The sequence below is a fragment of the Numida meleagris genome, chromosome 6, assembly GCF_002078875.1.
Source record: "Numida meleagris isolate 19003 breed g44 Domestic line chromosome 6, NumMel1.0, whole genome shotgun sequence".
NCBI classification, from domain to species: domain Eukaryota; kingdom Metazoa; phylum Chordata; class Aves; order Galliformes; family Numididae; genus Numida; species Numida meleagris.
Window position 1 is genome coordinate 56,853,445 of NC_034414.1, and position 12,271 is coordinate 56,865,715.

At 47.2% G+C, this 12,271-nt stretch overlaps 1 protein-coding gene across 4 annotated transcripts in view; it reads left to right on the forward strand.

Moving 5' to 3' along the window:
- Positions 351-12,271, forward strand: part of SLC35F4 (solute carrier family 35 member F4) — a 106,042-nt gene continuing 94,121 nt past the window's right edge. For 3 of the 4 annotated variants that reach the window (XM_021400906.1, XM_021400903.1, XM_021400908.1), the window contains exon 1: positions 351-640. In XM_021400906.1, coding sequence (XP_021256581.1) covers positions 538-640 — 103 coding nt within the window. In that variant the 5' untranslated portion in view covers positions 351-537. Of the gene's footprint in view, positions 641-3,622; positions 3,710-12,271 lie in introns of all 4 variants that reach the window. The other variant, XM_021400910.1, reaches the window with a different exon arrangement.

A 12,271-nucleotide genomic window follows, 5' to 3' on the forward strand; every position in this document is an offset into this window, starting at 1 on the left:
AAAACGGTCCCAGGGCTGGAACACCTCCCTGGATGGGAATGGGCTGAGCTTGGGCTGTGCAGCCTGGGGAAGAGAAGGCTGCAGGGAGAGCTGAGAGCGGCCCTTTAGTATCTAACGGGGGGGGGGCTGTAAGTAAAAAGGGGACAGATTCTTTATCGGGGGCTGTCGTGATAGCACAAGGGGAAACAGGACTGTGTTGAGACCCCTCAGTGTGCCGGGGACGCCGTCACTTTTTGCTCCCCACCATTTCACCGCCACGACGCGGCCCACCCCACCGCAAGCTCCCTTCAGCACAGCGCCGCGCGCCGGGGCTGGGCGGGTACGGGCTGAGCTTGTTGGGGGGGGGGGGAGCGGCCGCGCTGGGCGCTGCGGAGCCCGTCCTGCACCAGGCGGCGGAGTCAGGCAGCCCCGCCACGAGCTGCGGCGGCCGCGCCTCCTCCTCCTCTTCATCCTCCTCCTCCTCCTCCTTCCTCCTCCTCAGCGCCCGGCTCGGCTCCGCGTCCCGCCCGGCCGCCCCGCGCGCGGCTCCCGCCCTCTATGGATGGGAAAGCAGCACCCAACGGCGTGGCCACCATCGAGGACAGGATCTTACGGATCACGGGCTACTATGGATATTACCCGGGCTACTCCAGCCAGAAAAGTAAGGCTCCCCACCGTGCCTCTGCCTTCGGGGTGGGCTTCGCCCCGTCAGGTGCCGAGCCGGGGATGGAGGGGGGGGGGAGCACAGCCATCCTGCAGCGGTGCTCGGGTGGGGTGCGGGGATTTGGTCCTTTTTTTGGTGGTTTTATTTTTTTATTTAAATTCCCTCCCAGCTCAGCGCTGCTCCGGGAAACTTTGGGTGGCGGTGGGGGTCCTCGGAGCCTCAGCACCCCACGATGATTCCTTTTCCTCGCCAAAGTGATCAGATTTTTCCAGAAAGGTGGGGAGCGATTGGGAGATCCGGCTTCGTGTCGGTTTAACCGGGTGAAGGTTTCTGTGGGGTTGGGGATGTCCCAGCGGTCTGTGGAGCTGTTCCGCGGTGAAAGTTCCTCCAACGAAAGAAATGACTCTTTTTTATGTTACCACGGGGGGAAACTGATAACGTTCTGTGGTCTAATAGTCACTTTGCCGTAGCTTAGGAAAAGGAAATGGAGGCAGAGGGGAGAAAAAAGAGGAGAAGGCAGAATATAAACGCCCCAAGAACTAGAACAGAAAACCCCGAGCAGCCGGTGAGGTGAGGTGAGCGCTGGGGAGCGGACTTGCCTCTGCGTGCGTGAACTCCCCTTGGAATCAAAGGAGGTGAGCTGCTTCCAGAACAGCGCAGTGCTCTCCAGCTGTAGTACAGCAGGAAACAGAAGCACAGCTGAGCTGCTCGTGTCAGATGGGCACCTCGGAGGGCTTGTTATAAAAGGGGGAGGAAAGCCGTGTATTTTTGTCTTTTTTTTTAAATAATAAAATTGCTTTGCGCGTCGGTTAGCTGATAAAGCGGGCGGTGGAGCCAGCGGGTTTTGCTCGGCTGTTCAGCAGCACGGTGGGTGTGAGGGTCCTTTGGTGAGGTCAGTTGTCTGTCTGTAGTTGGGAAGGAGCTGAGAGCAATCTGCAGGAATGGATGCACGGGAGTCTGAGCCAGGTGGGACTGTGTCCTGCATTCTGCAGCAGCCTGACAGATGAACCAGAGGAAGGCGAGGGCACCGGCTTTGTACTTAGTCACAAGTTTGCTTTGGTTGCAGAATGCAGTTCTTCAGCTTGCAGCAACACTCCCACTCTCTGTCAAAATGCAGACCCGAATTCAGTGTTGGCAGTGTGACTGTCTCTGCAAAGGTGCATCAGAAGGCTGACTGCCCAGGTATAGGAGCTTTCTCAGTCCAGGAGCAGGTTCTGCAGATGCTACAAGCTGCATCTACTTGGAATTAAACAGTCTGGAGAGGAAAGCTCACAAAACTGCTGACTCTTGAGATTTCATTGCAAATCTGCTGGCCTTTTGTACCTCTGTGGAAGTCTAGGTGCTGACAGGGGTTTTGCTTGAGGGGAAATATTAGTATCTCAGGTTTTGCTGTTTGAAGAAAACAAGCAGGATTTGTGGTCACCGTGCTTGAAGAGAAAGCCTGCAAGTGTGAAGTGTCCTCAGGCGAATGAAATGTGTTCCTTCTAAACTGGGAGCACTTCTTCAAGAAGTCTCTTAAGTTTTGTAAACATCATTGTAATTCTTTGGAGTGTTGCAGTTGGCAAATGACTTAACTTTTCCTCATGGCTGTAATTTTTTGGGTTTATAAAGTGGTCTAATGTCTTAAGGTTTTCACAAAGATGTTCTGCCTTACCTGGGGCATCTTTTGTGAGCGTCAGGCCTCTTGCAGGCTCTTGGCACTGAAACAGTGAGAGTAGCTTGTCCTCTGGTAGGTCCTGGCTTGGAGATTTTACTTCATTCCTGTGTCTAGGCTGAAGTGTAGCCTTCAGGAGCAGCTGCTTCCAAGTGCTTTTGACAGTTCTCTCAGCTAATTGTTTCGTGCAGCTGCAGCTCTGTCAAAGTGTAAGCATTCAAATGGGAAGTTTGTGCCACTAATTCGTAAGGTGCATGAGCTCTCGTTTTATTTCTGAGGGCATAATTATGTCATTGCTATCCAAATACAGTTTTAGTGCAACTGAACCATGCCCATGCCTTTTGCTGGAGAGCTGCAGTGTGGTGTGCAGTGTGCACCAACTTTCAGGTAGGTTGCATCTAAATCCACTCCCAGTGACAGAAGAACTGTCGTTCTGCCACATGTCCAAATGTGTAGCACATGGAGTTAGTCTCCTTACTCTGTCACCTTGCTCCTGCCCAGGTCTGAAGCGTGCTTGGGAAGAGGACAGCTGAGGATGAGCTGTTGTCCCCAGGAGGGCTTTACTCTGTCTGCTTTTCGTCTGCTTCTCTGATAGCCCTCAGGTCTGATCTGGGAGCTGGCCAGGCACCAGGTGGGGATGTTATTTGGATGATGATGTCCTGCTGCTGCTTACCACCTTCCTTGAGGCTCTCTTTGTCCACAGCCTGCTGTGTCCAGCTAGGGACAGGGAGACTCTTGGTGTAGAGAAAAGGGGAAGGCTGGTGTGGGTAGCAGTTGTCCTGCTGCCTCTTGTGATGTGGATCCTGGAAAAATGACCAAGGAGAGCCCAAGGCTCTACGAATTCTGCAGGTGATTTACATCTCTCCCTTATCGAATTGGCATTTATTGTGTAGTTCAACAGGAGAGCATGCCTAGGGTTCTGTGTGAAAGCTAAGGACTAATCACAAATGGTCAGGAAATCTAACATCAGATGTCAGTAGTGCTGACTGGCTGTTTTTAAGGGGAACTGGAGTATTTCTAGAGACTTTGCTTCTTCTGTATTTTTGTGCACTAACCTACTTTAGAGTGTGCATATGATTCTGTTAATTACAAGTCAAGCACTTTTATCATTTTATTTATCCTTTAAAAAGCTGTTAGAGAAGGGAAGCAGCTTCTTTACTTCAATGAGCCATCTGATTAAGCAGAAAGCATAGGTTTTGATCTGGTGTTTGCATCCATGTATATAGCAAAAAAACATATCCTGCATAAAAAAACATTGGCATCGGAGCAAGACATGATGTTTTGTGCTTTTTTTTTTTTTTTTCTTTTTCCCACCACTTCCACAGATCAAAAGGACTGTTCCTGATCACAGTTACCCTCTGTCTTTGGATACATGGCTTGGTCCCTCGGTTCCTGCATTAATAATATACCAAGTATGTATGTATGCGGTCTCTCGCTTCTGTGGGAAGAGTTTATGGAGTAACTTTGAGGAAGTTCTGTAACAGCTTGTATCTCTTCCACTGAATTTCTTCAAAGTTTTTCCTTAATTTCCCAGGGCATAAATGTCGATTCTGTGCTGGCATAGAACAGAGGCACCATACTTTGTCCCCGTTCCCTCTCCTTTGCCATAATTTCTCATTTTTCTTTTTGCGGGTAATACAACCATATTTAGTGCCTCCATTCTTAAGAGCATATGTTGGCTTTTTTTCCCCCCCTTTGATTCTTTCCAAATGCTACCCCATCTGACTTTCATCTCTGAACGTATTCTCAGTTTTATGACACAAAGTTCCTCTCCTTCCAGTCTATACTAACAGTCTTCCTGTGCCTGCCTCTGAATTAAAATTGCTCCAGCCGAACTTTCTTATCTCTAAACTCCATTAACTTCACTAAGTCCACCTCCAAGTCAAGCAGTTTCTAGCTGTGCAATATCTTATTGATAAAGCTCTTTTTGCCATCCACAACGTTTGGTACTGTCCTGGCTGTTAGCATTGCAGAGCTGGCTTTTTGGAGCACCATTTTCTCTGGCTTAAACAACCACAGCGTAATGGTTCTGAAACTACAGTTGGCTCACTTGTTCTCCTAGTTCTTCAGAGGAGCCATCACCTTATCTTTCTTACCTGGGGAGCTTGTCTCAAAGATTATTTCCACCCTTCTCTCTGCTCTTGTTTGGGTCTGGAGGTCTGCTTATCACCCCAGCAGGCTCTGAATACCAGCCTCCAATGGGGACTTAGTTTTAACATTCCCCCATGCTGCTTCAAGCCCCCTTCTTCTCCAGCCCGGCCTCCATACACTGGACTTGTGCACGCTGCTGGAAGCAGAGGCTGCTGTCAATGACTGGTGATGATGGGACACGCAGCGTGGCCCTGGCTGAGCACCCCTGCTGCAGCCACATCATTACTGCATCTGCTGCAGGGCTGGGGTGCTGTCACAGCTCTGTCCTTAGCAGGGCTTGGTGCTGGGAGAAATGCTGAACCTGCCCCTCACGTTAGCATGCTTGCTGTAGGGGATAAGCTTTTGGTTTCCTTACTCCACTAGAGCAGCTCAAGTGAGGTTTTGTGGTTTCATTTGACAAGTTAAGCCTCAAGTCAGCAATGAACTTAAGCATCTGCTTAAGTCTGAACTTCTGCTAAGCCACTGGGCTTTGACAATGTGTTTAAAGTTAAGTCCATGCTTAATTGCTTTGCTTAATAAAACTGGGATTACAGGCACGATGAGCAAGCATCAGAGGCTTGACAATTCTGCTTTCCTGCTCCCTGAACAAAGCAGAAGGCCGTAGAGGTGAAATCCAACTCCAAAACATCAGAGGGAATTTTTCCTGGTTACTACAGCAGCTGTGCCAGCAGCTCTGCTGCAGTACGAATCACATGGCAAGCCGAGATCATCTCCGTGCTTGCTGAACACTGTGCCCTCCTGGTGGCTTGTCACTTCGGTGACAGGAACAAAGTCTTAGGCTGTTTACTGGAGGCACCCTCCTGCTTCTCCAGCAGCTCACAGAGCCCTCAGTTTCTCCACACAGAGCACACACAATGGGACAGACTGGAAAGTGGCAGTCAAGGAAAGGGGCTTTGAAGTTTTTCGTTTCTTTGAGCTGTGTTTGATGGGGAGTCTGGAAAGGAGACAATGGTGCCTGAACCAGCTTCTGTGTGAGTTAAAGAGGTCTGAGGGCTATTTCAGCTTATACTAGCTGCAACAGCAGCCCCTGTGCCAGCTGATAGTGTTTGGGCTGCGGGAACTTGTGATGCATGCCTAGCTGGATAAAGTTTATTTCAGAGCCCTTTGCTTTCATTCTGGGCAGGGATTTTCCATGTAGGAATGATTCCCAGTTGCAACCTGGAGATTTAGCTCTTTTTTTTTTTTTCTTCTTCCTTCCCTGCTGGTTCTGAGGGCACAAAATGGATGTCATGGTGGAAGATGCAGTCCTATTGTATTCGCTTCTTCCTTGCAGACTTGTCCATGCAAAAAATAAAATAAGGCTGTGTGTCAGCACCAGTAGTAATAACTCATAATTCATTTCAGCAAAAAGGATGTTGAAGAATGTTGTAAATATTTCTTTGCCCACTAATTTTGGCGAGATCAAATATTTCTTTTTGATTGAATTAGAACCAGACTGTGCATGGATTTTTATTTGTGGTGGGATGGATAATATGGCAGCCTTGCTCTAGTGGCTGGAGCATGGTATACCCACTTGAGGGTCTCAGCACGATCTGGAGGAGTGTTTTGGTTTACTCCATCCACTCCTTGCCTTCGCTTACAGATGCAGTTCTGAACAACTGCGGGCAAAAAAGATGAATTTGAATTGGAAAGGACAGTATCATAGAATTTGCATAGAATTGTTTGAGTTGGAAGGGACCCTTAAAGGCCGTCTGGGCCAGCTTCCCTGCAATGAGCAGGGACAAGCACAGCTCCGTCAGGGTCTCAGAGCCCGTCCAGCCTGACCTTGGGTGTCTGCAGGGACAGGGCAGCCACCATCTCTCTGGGCAACCTGTGCCAGTGCTTCACCACCCTTAGTGTAAAACACTTTTTCTGTGTATCCACTTGTCATGGTTTTATGATTTTCGGTTATTGGTACTCCACATCATAACATCATGTAGTGAATGTACCTGGTCCTCAGAAGAGAAGGACTACTACAGTCCCCACGGTACTTTGCTCCTCTGTTACCATTTTCCAGCCGGAGGGAAAAGATAAAAGCTCGCAGTATAAAAACTTGCAGATCACGAGACCTCATCCCTTTTTCCGCCGTCTCTCGTCTTGGCAGCACCTCGCTCCCCAGCCGTCTTATCGTCGGTAGTAGAGTAAGGCCTACCTTGATTTTGGGACATTCTCTCTCTCTGTATTGGATTTATCAGCTTAAATTGTAATTATATTGTATTATACTGTATTGTTTTGCATTCCGATATTTTATTTAGTAAATTAGTTTGGTTTCTCCTCAGATTGTTGCCGCTGTTCTTTGCTCTCAGGGCCATCTCCCTACCCTTTTCCCCTTTCCCCTTTTCCCGGGACGTGGGCCCTTGGGTCCCCCGTCCCCTTCGTCACGGAATCGGGCCTAGCGCCCGTAAACCGTTGACACCACTCTAAATCTCCCCTGTTGTGACTGGGGCTATGAAGAGCATATCTTGCAAGAGGGGACTGATGGAGCTTGGTTTGTTTGGGCCAGCCAAGGTGGGAACGTGGCCACTGCTGCAAATACATCTTGGGAGGATGAACAGGGAGATGTAGGAAAGAAGAGTTATTTAAACTGAAACAGCGTGTTGGCACATGAACAAATGGGTATGAACGGTCCATGAATAAATTAAGGCTGAGAATTAGCAGAAGGCTGGAATTAATGGCCAAAAATGCTCTCCCAGACTTATGTATCTAAACAGGAATTAGTTCCCAAGCTGTAAAGATGTCTCATAAATAAGTTTGCCAGAACTTAGAGAAAAAATACTCCTATTTGGCAGGGGAATCTGAGATGGTTGGGTAAGGGAGAGAGATGTTAATTTGGCAGAGATTGCACAGAACAAGACATAACGTTTGATGGAGCAATCTCTTCCTGTGCTGGTGACTACACAGCAGGCCTTGTGCTGAACCTGGCCTGCCCCTATGGTTGCTTAGAGGTGCTTTTCAGCTTTCCAGTATTCTTTTGGAGTGCACAGAAGATGCAGCCCTTATTTTGACTGGCCTAACTCTCTTTCCCTTAAATTATCTTCCCTTAGGTTGCCTTCTCCATCCACTTAGACAGGTGCAGCTCTGACCTTGGTTAAATGTGGTAAAATAATATTACAGAGTCCAAATAGTTCTGAGCAAGCTGTTGTCTTCCTCAAGCTTACGCTCTTTTTTTATTAGGTATTTTAGAAAGTTTGCAATAAATTCTTCTACGCATTTGGAAGTTGATGGACTTTTGCTCAACTACCTGTGTAGTCATTCATCCATGAAAGTGAATTCGTGGCTTGCTGGTTGTTGAACAACGGGTGGCAGGAATTTTTTCTCACAAACCTGCTGCTGGCTGATCACCATAATGAATACTGAAAATGCCTGGGGGAAAAAAAAAAAAACCACTGTCTCTGTGACACTGTGGCAAATGTGCAAAGAGGGTGGGGAGAAGAAAAGTGAAGTGTTTAACTGGCCGCTTAAATTACTTACAAACAGAAAGTGGACCACCTCTACGAAGTAAGAAGGAAAATCTTGTTTTTTCCTGCAGTAAGGAGCAGTGGGACTCCCTGGTGGCCTGTGTTTTGGGCCTGCCACAGGGCAAGGATGAGATCTGTAATGCTGTGCTTAGCCCATAGCCAGGGTACTGCTTGCACAGCAATGGCAGAGCTCTAAGTGGGAGCATCCCTGGCACTTTGAGTGACAAGAGTGAATTTATTCAAAGGCATGCAGTATGTGTTCAAGCCACAGGCTCTCAGTATATCTGCCATGCAAAGACGACCTTTCTGTTACTACTTTAGAAACACTGATTCTTCGCAGACTTCGCTTGCAAATATTGTTGGTAAAATAGACTTGCCCTTTCCTACTTTCAGTATCTGGATCAGGTGTAGCAGGGTGAGGTAGTGAGAAATGCATCCGTTGTCCCTTTGTAAAGGCACGGAGAAGCTGCTTTGTTCCTTTCTGATTCACTTACGAGCTAAGGTTAGGGAGCAGGGTTCAGCCCTAGGGTGGGAGATGTTTCCTGGTGCTTCTGGTGATCTCAGAGCTCTTCCTTGTCTTGGAGGTGTCCCATCTATTTTGTCTGGTGCAGGCTGCCATGCCTGTTTAAGTTTACTTTAATTTCTAGTTTCACTCTTTGCAGGGGAGAGGGGAGGCAAGCACTGTCACTGCATCTCATGGGTAAGCATGACTCCACCAAACCCACTGCTAGACCAGCCATAAGCCTGGCAATGATCTCTCCATCCACAATGAGAAGGAAGGTGTAGGATGAGGCCAACCTCATGACTCCTCCAGGTTTTATTCTATTTCTTCCCGTTTCACGTGCTTTGTGCTGGTGTTACGACTACCTTTGTGCCTGGGAAGCGGCTGTTTATGGGACTGAAGCAGGGTTGCTTGAGCAGCTGCCTGCTGAAGCAAGATACAGCAAAGCTATCTCTCTTCCTGCAGAGACCCAGTCTTCTGAGGGACGTTTTTGGTAAGGACTAACACACACCTTTATTATTAATGGGTTACTTGGAGATGCTGTGCACCTCACTGAGAAACAGTTTCCTACTGGGGACTGATTTTTCACATGATTCACAGGGACATGACTATGCAGGTCCACTACTGCTAGTGGGCATCATATACCTGGGTGTCTGAGGACAATACTGAAATCCTGTGCTGTGTAAGATAAGCAAGAAACAGGGCTAGAACACATGTTCTCTGTCAGTGTGTTCGGAGACAGAAAAGCGATTGCATTAGTTTACATGGTGTGATTTATGTTCAGCATCTTGAAGTAAAAGGGCATCTTCTAGTGCAGTTGTTGTGTCCCTTTTCCTTCATATGTCTAAAACCTGAGGCTTTATAATTTCTTACACAAAGCTTACCGTGTGGAATCTGCAGCCCTGGAGCTGTGTGGGTGCAGATTGGGGTTTTTCTTTGCAGTGCCAGAAATAACTTGTTGTATGGTTTGTTACAGGGGCTAGAATTTGTAGCAGCTTGCGTGCAAGTGGGATGCATCCCAGTGGAAATTCTTCAGTGCAAACAGCATGGATGGTAGGAAGGTGAACTCTGTGTGGTGTTTCTGTAGCATGGCTTGCACTTCTAATTGAGGAGGATTGGTTCTGCATATGGCAAAACACTTACTCAGTTCTCCATACCAGATGAAGCTGGTAACATAAAGACTAGGTTGAACATGATTGAAATCAGTGTTTACTGGGAAGATGGAAAAGAAGAACCAGTTTCCTGGTTCTCTATCACTTCTTACTACTTTCCAGAGCAGGATGTGCTGGAGAAAAAGCTGTGTGTCCTGTCGAGGTGACTTGTCCAGTACCAGGCCTACCTTCTGCCACTCCTCTTGGGGGGACCCTTGGACAGTGGGCATGGGTTTGTCTGGAGTCGGGTTTTCCAGCGCAGCCTGTTTATTTCCACACGTTCAGCGTTGGAAAGGAGGTTAATTTGATGAAATTAGGACAACTTTATTTGTAGGTAGAGTCTGTGCGGCGCCTTTGTGCACATCTGCTTTGAAGCCAGTTCGGAGCAACTGAATCCTTGTGAAGGCAGGCATCCTCAGCTGTGGGCTCAGAGAATTCAGCTGGAAGAAGAAAGAAGGCTCTAGAGAATGTGCTTAAACTTGGTGATTCACACTGTACACACATGCAGCAGTGGCTGTTGGAGGGCCAAAGTTTGTAAGGCAGGCACCTGGAAATGCTGCTGTGGGGAGTGCTTGCATTTTAGCTGCAGTGCTCTCACGTTTTGTGGATATAACTTTTAGAGTTGCTTCTTTGCAAATGTGCCCCTTGATTATTATGGTTGTAAAATATTTATAGAGCAAAGTGAAGTTTCATAGCGCTTTGCAGAGGTAAGATGTTTGTTGGAGCTTACTGGTTTAAGGTGGTGAGGTAAACAAAATGGGGAGTACAGCTCTCGGATTTATCTAGTGTAAGGGAATGGAGGGTGGAAGAAATCCATCACTATCACTTGGCACACTGCTAACAGCTGTTGGTTTTGGACTCCTACCTGAGCTGTGGTCTCAGGTTTGCCATGCAAGTAATAGTAAAGCACAGACCTCGGTTGTCTGGGTTCATATTTACTTTAATGCAAAAGCTGCTCCCAGAAAGGGGCTGTTCACAACTGAGGATACTCTTGGTTTAGCTGTAGGCTTTTTCGTTTTTTCCTATGTTTTTTTCTTTATTCCTTTCTGTTCTTTTTCTGTCTGTTTCTCTTTCTTTTTGGTATTTTCTAAAGGGTGCAGCTCTGGAGAACAGCATCTGATATTTCCTCTGCTTTTTGTTTTCTGTTTTTTTTTTTTTCCCCTGGGATAAAAGTGATCCTGACGCTGTGTTACTTGGCAAGATAACAGTACAGCAGGAAAATCATCTGGCTGTTTAATGACTGCCCTTCACGTCCTCCCTGCGAGTGGTAGACAGTGTGTGGCTGTGTCAAACAAGTCATTCTGTTTTGTTTGTGCTCCCAAATATTTTTGTATTCCTCTGTGGGAGGAGGGCAGGTACTGTAGTTTAGAGCTAGCAGTGAGTTGTTTGAATTACCAAATATCCTTTATGCTCACGAGGAAGACGTTCGTATGTCTTCATTTGAGGGTCGTAGTCATTATCTCCTGCACCATTCAGGCATTCAGGAACAAGCCTCTGGAAGCCAGAAGGACAAATGCAGTGCAGTTTCAACACAGTACGTACATACTGGGTCTTCTGCAGCATTTACTCTTTGTATTTCAGTGGCTTAAGCTACTCTACTTGGTCCTGACGTTCCCTTTTCATCCTGTCAGCCTCCCTTCTCTCCCTGTGTCTGAGCATCAAATTGGGCTGGTCGAAGAGAAGATCTAAATGAAATATATTTGGTGCCTTTGATGTGCAGAGTTTTTTCTTATAGGCTGTGAACAGAAATTGTCTGTGTATTCCCAAACTGAAGAATACATGATTACTGTTCCCAGCCTCCCTCTGAGAGCAGGCTTTGACATCATTCATACTCTATAATTTATGGTATTTTTGTAGCAGGCTGTTAAGGTCTGGAAGAGAGTAAAAGGGTTGGTTTTAAAAAGGAAAGAATAGCCCTGTGTCTTGTGGTAGTTCTGTGAGAGAGCAGGCTCCTGCTTTTGGAGTTGCTGCTGGGTCTCTTCTTATCATGGAAGCATTTTTTAAAGATGATGCTGTTTTGCCTAATGTAAGCACTTGCTCCTTGTCAAACACATCCGCGTATGCCCTGTTAGGACTTTGCACCTCATTCCAGGGTGTTTTAAAAGCAGATTACAGAACGTCTTGTAACTCTTCATCTGTGGATTTTAACCTGGTTTCTTAAGGAAACAAGGCTTATGTGAACATGATGTCTCTGTCCCTATCCCCTCTCTCTGTCACTTTTGAGTTTATTGACCGAATTTGAGTAACTTCAACAGGAGAGCATGAAAGACAGGGTAGCTTGACGGACCTTGTGAAAATAGGAAACCAGCTGGAGAAAGGTAGGCCTCTTGGTCCTCCCACAGTAGGAAAGCAGTAGGGTTAACTTGCTCTTGAAGAAGAATAACAATTTTGGGGTCTTAATGGAAGTGCATCTAGTTCACATCCAGCTTCAGACAGAGGTCAACTGGAGACGTGCGGAGTAGTGTACAACACTAGAATCATAGAATTGTTTGAGTTGGAAGGGACCCTTAAAGGCCATCTCGTTCCATTCCCCTGCAATGAACAGGGACACCCACAGCTCCATCAGGTGCTCAGGGCCCCATCCAGCCTGACCTTGGGTGTCTGCAGGGATGGGGCATCCACCGCCTCTCTGGGCAACCTGTGCCAGTGCCTCACTGCTCTAATTGTAAATGACTTTTTCCTTATATCCAATCTAAATCTCCCCTCTTTTAGTTTGAAACCATTTCCCCTTGT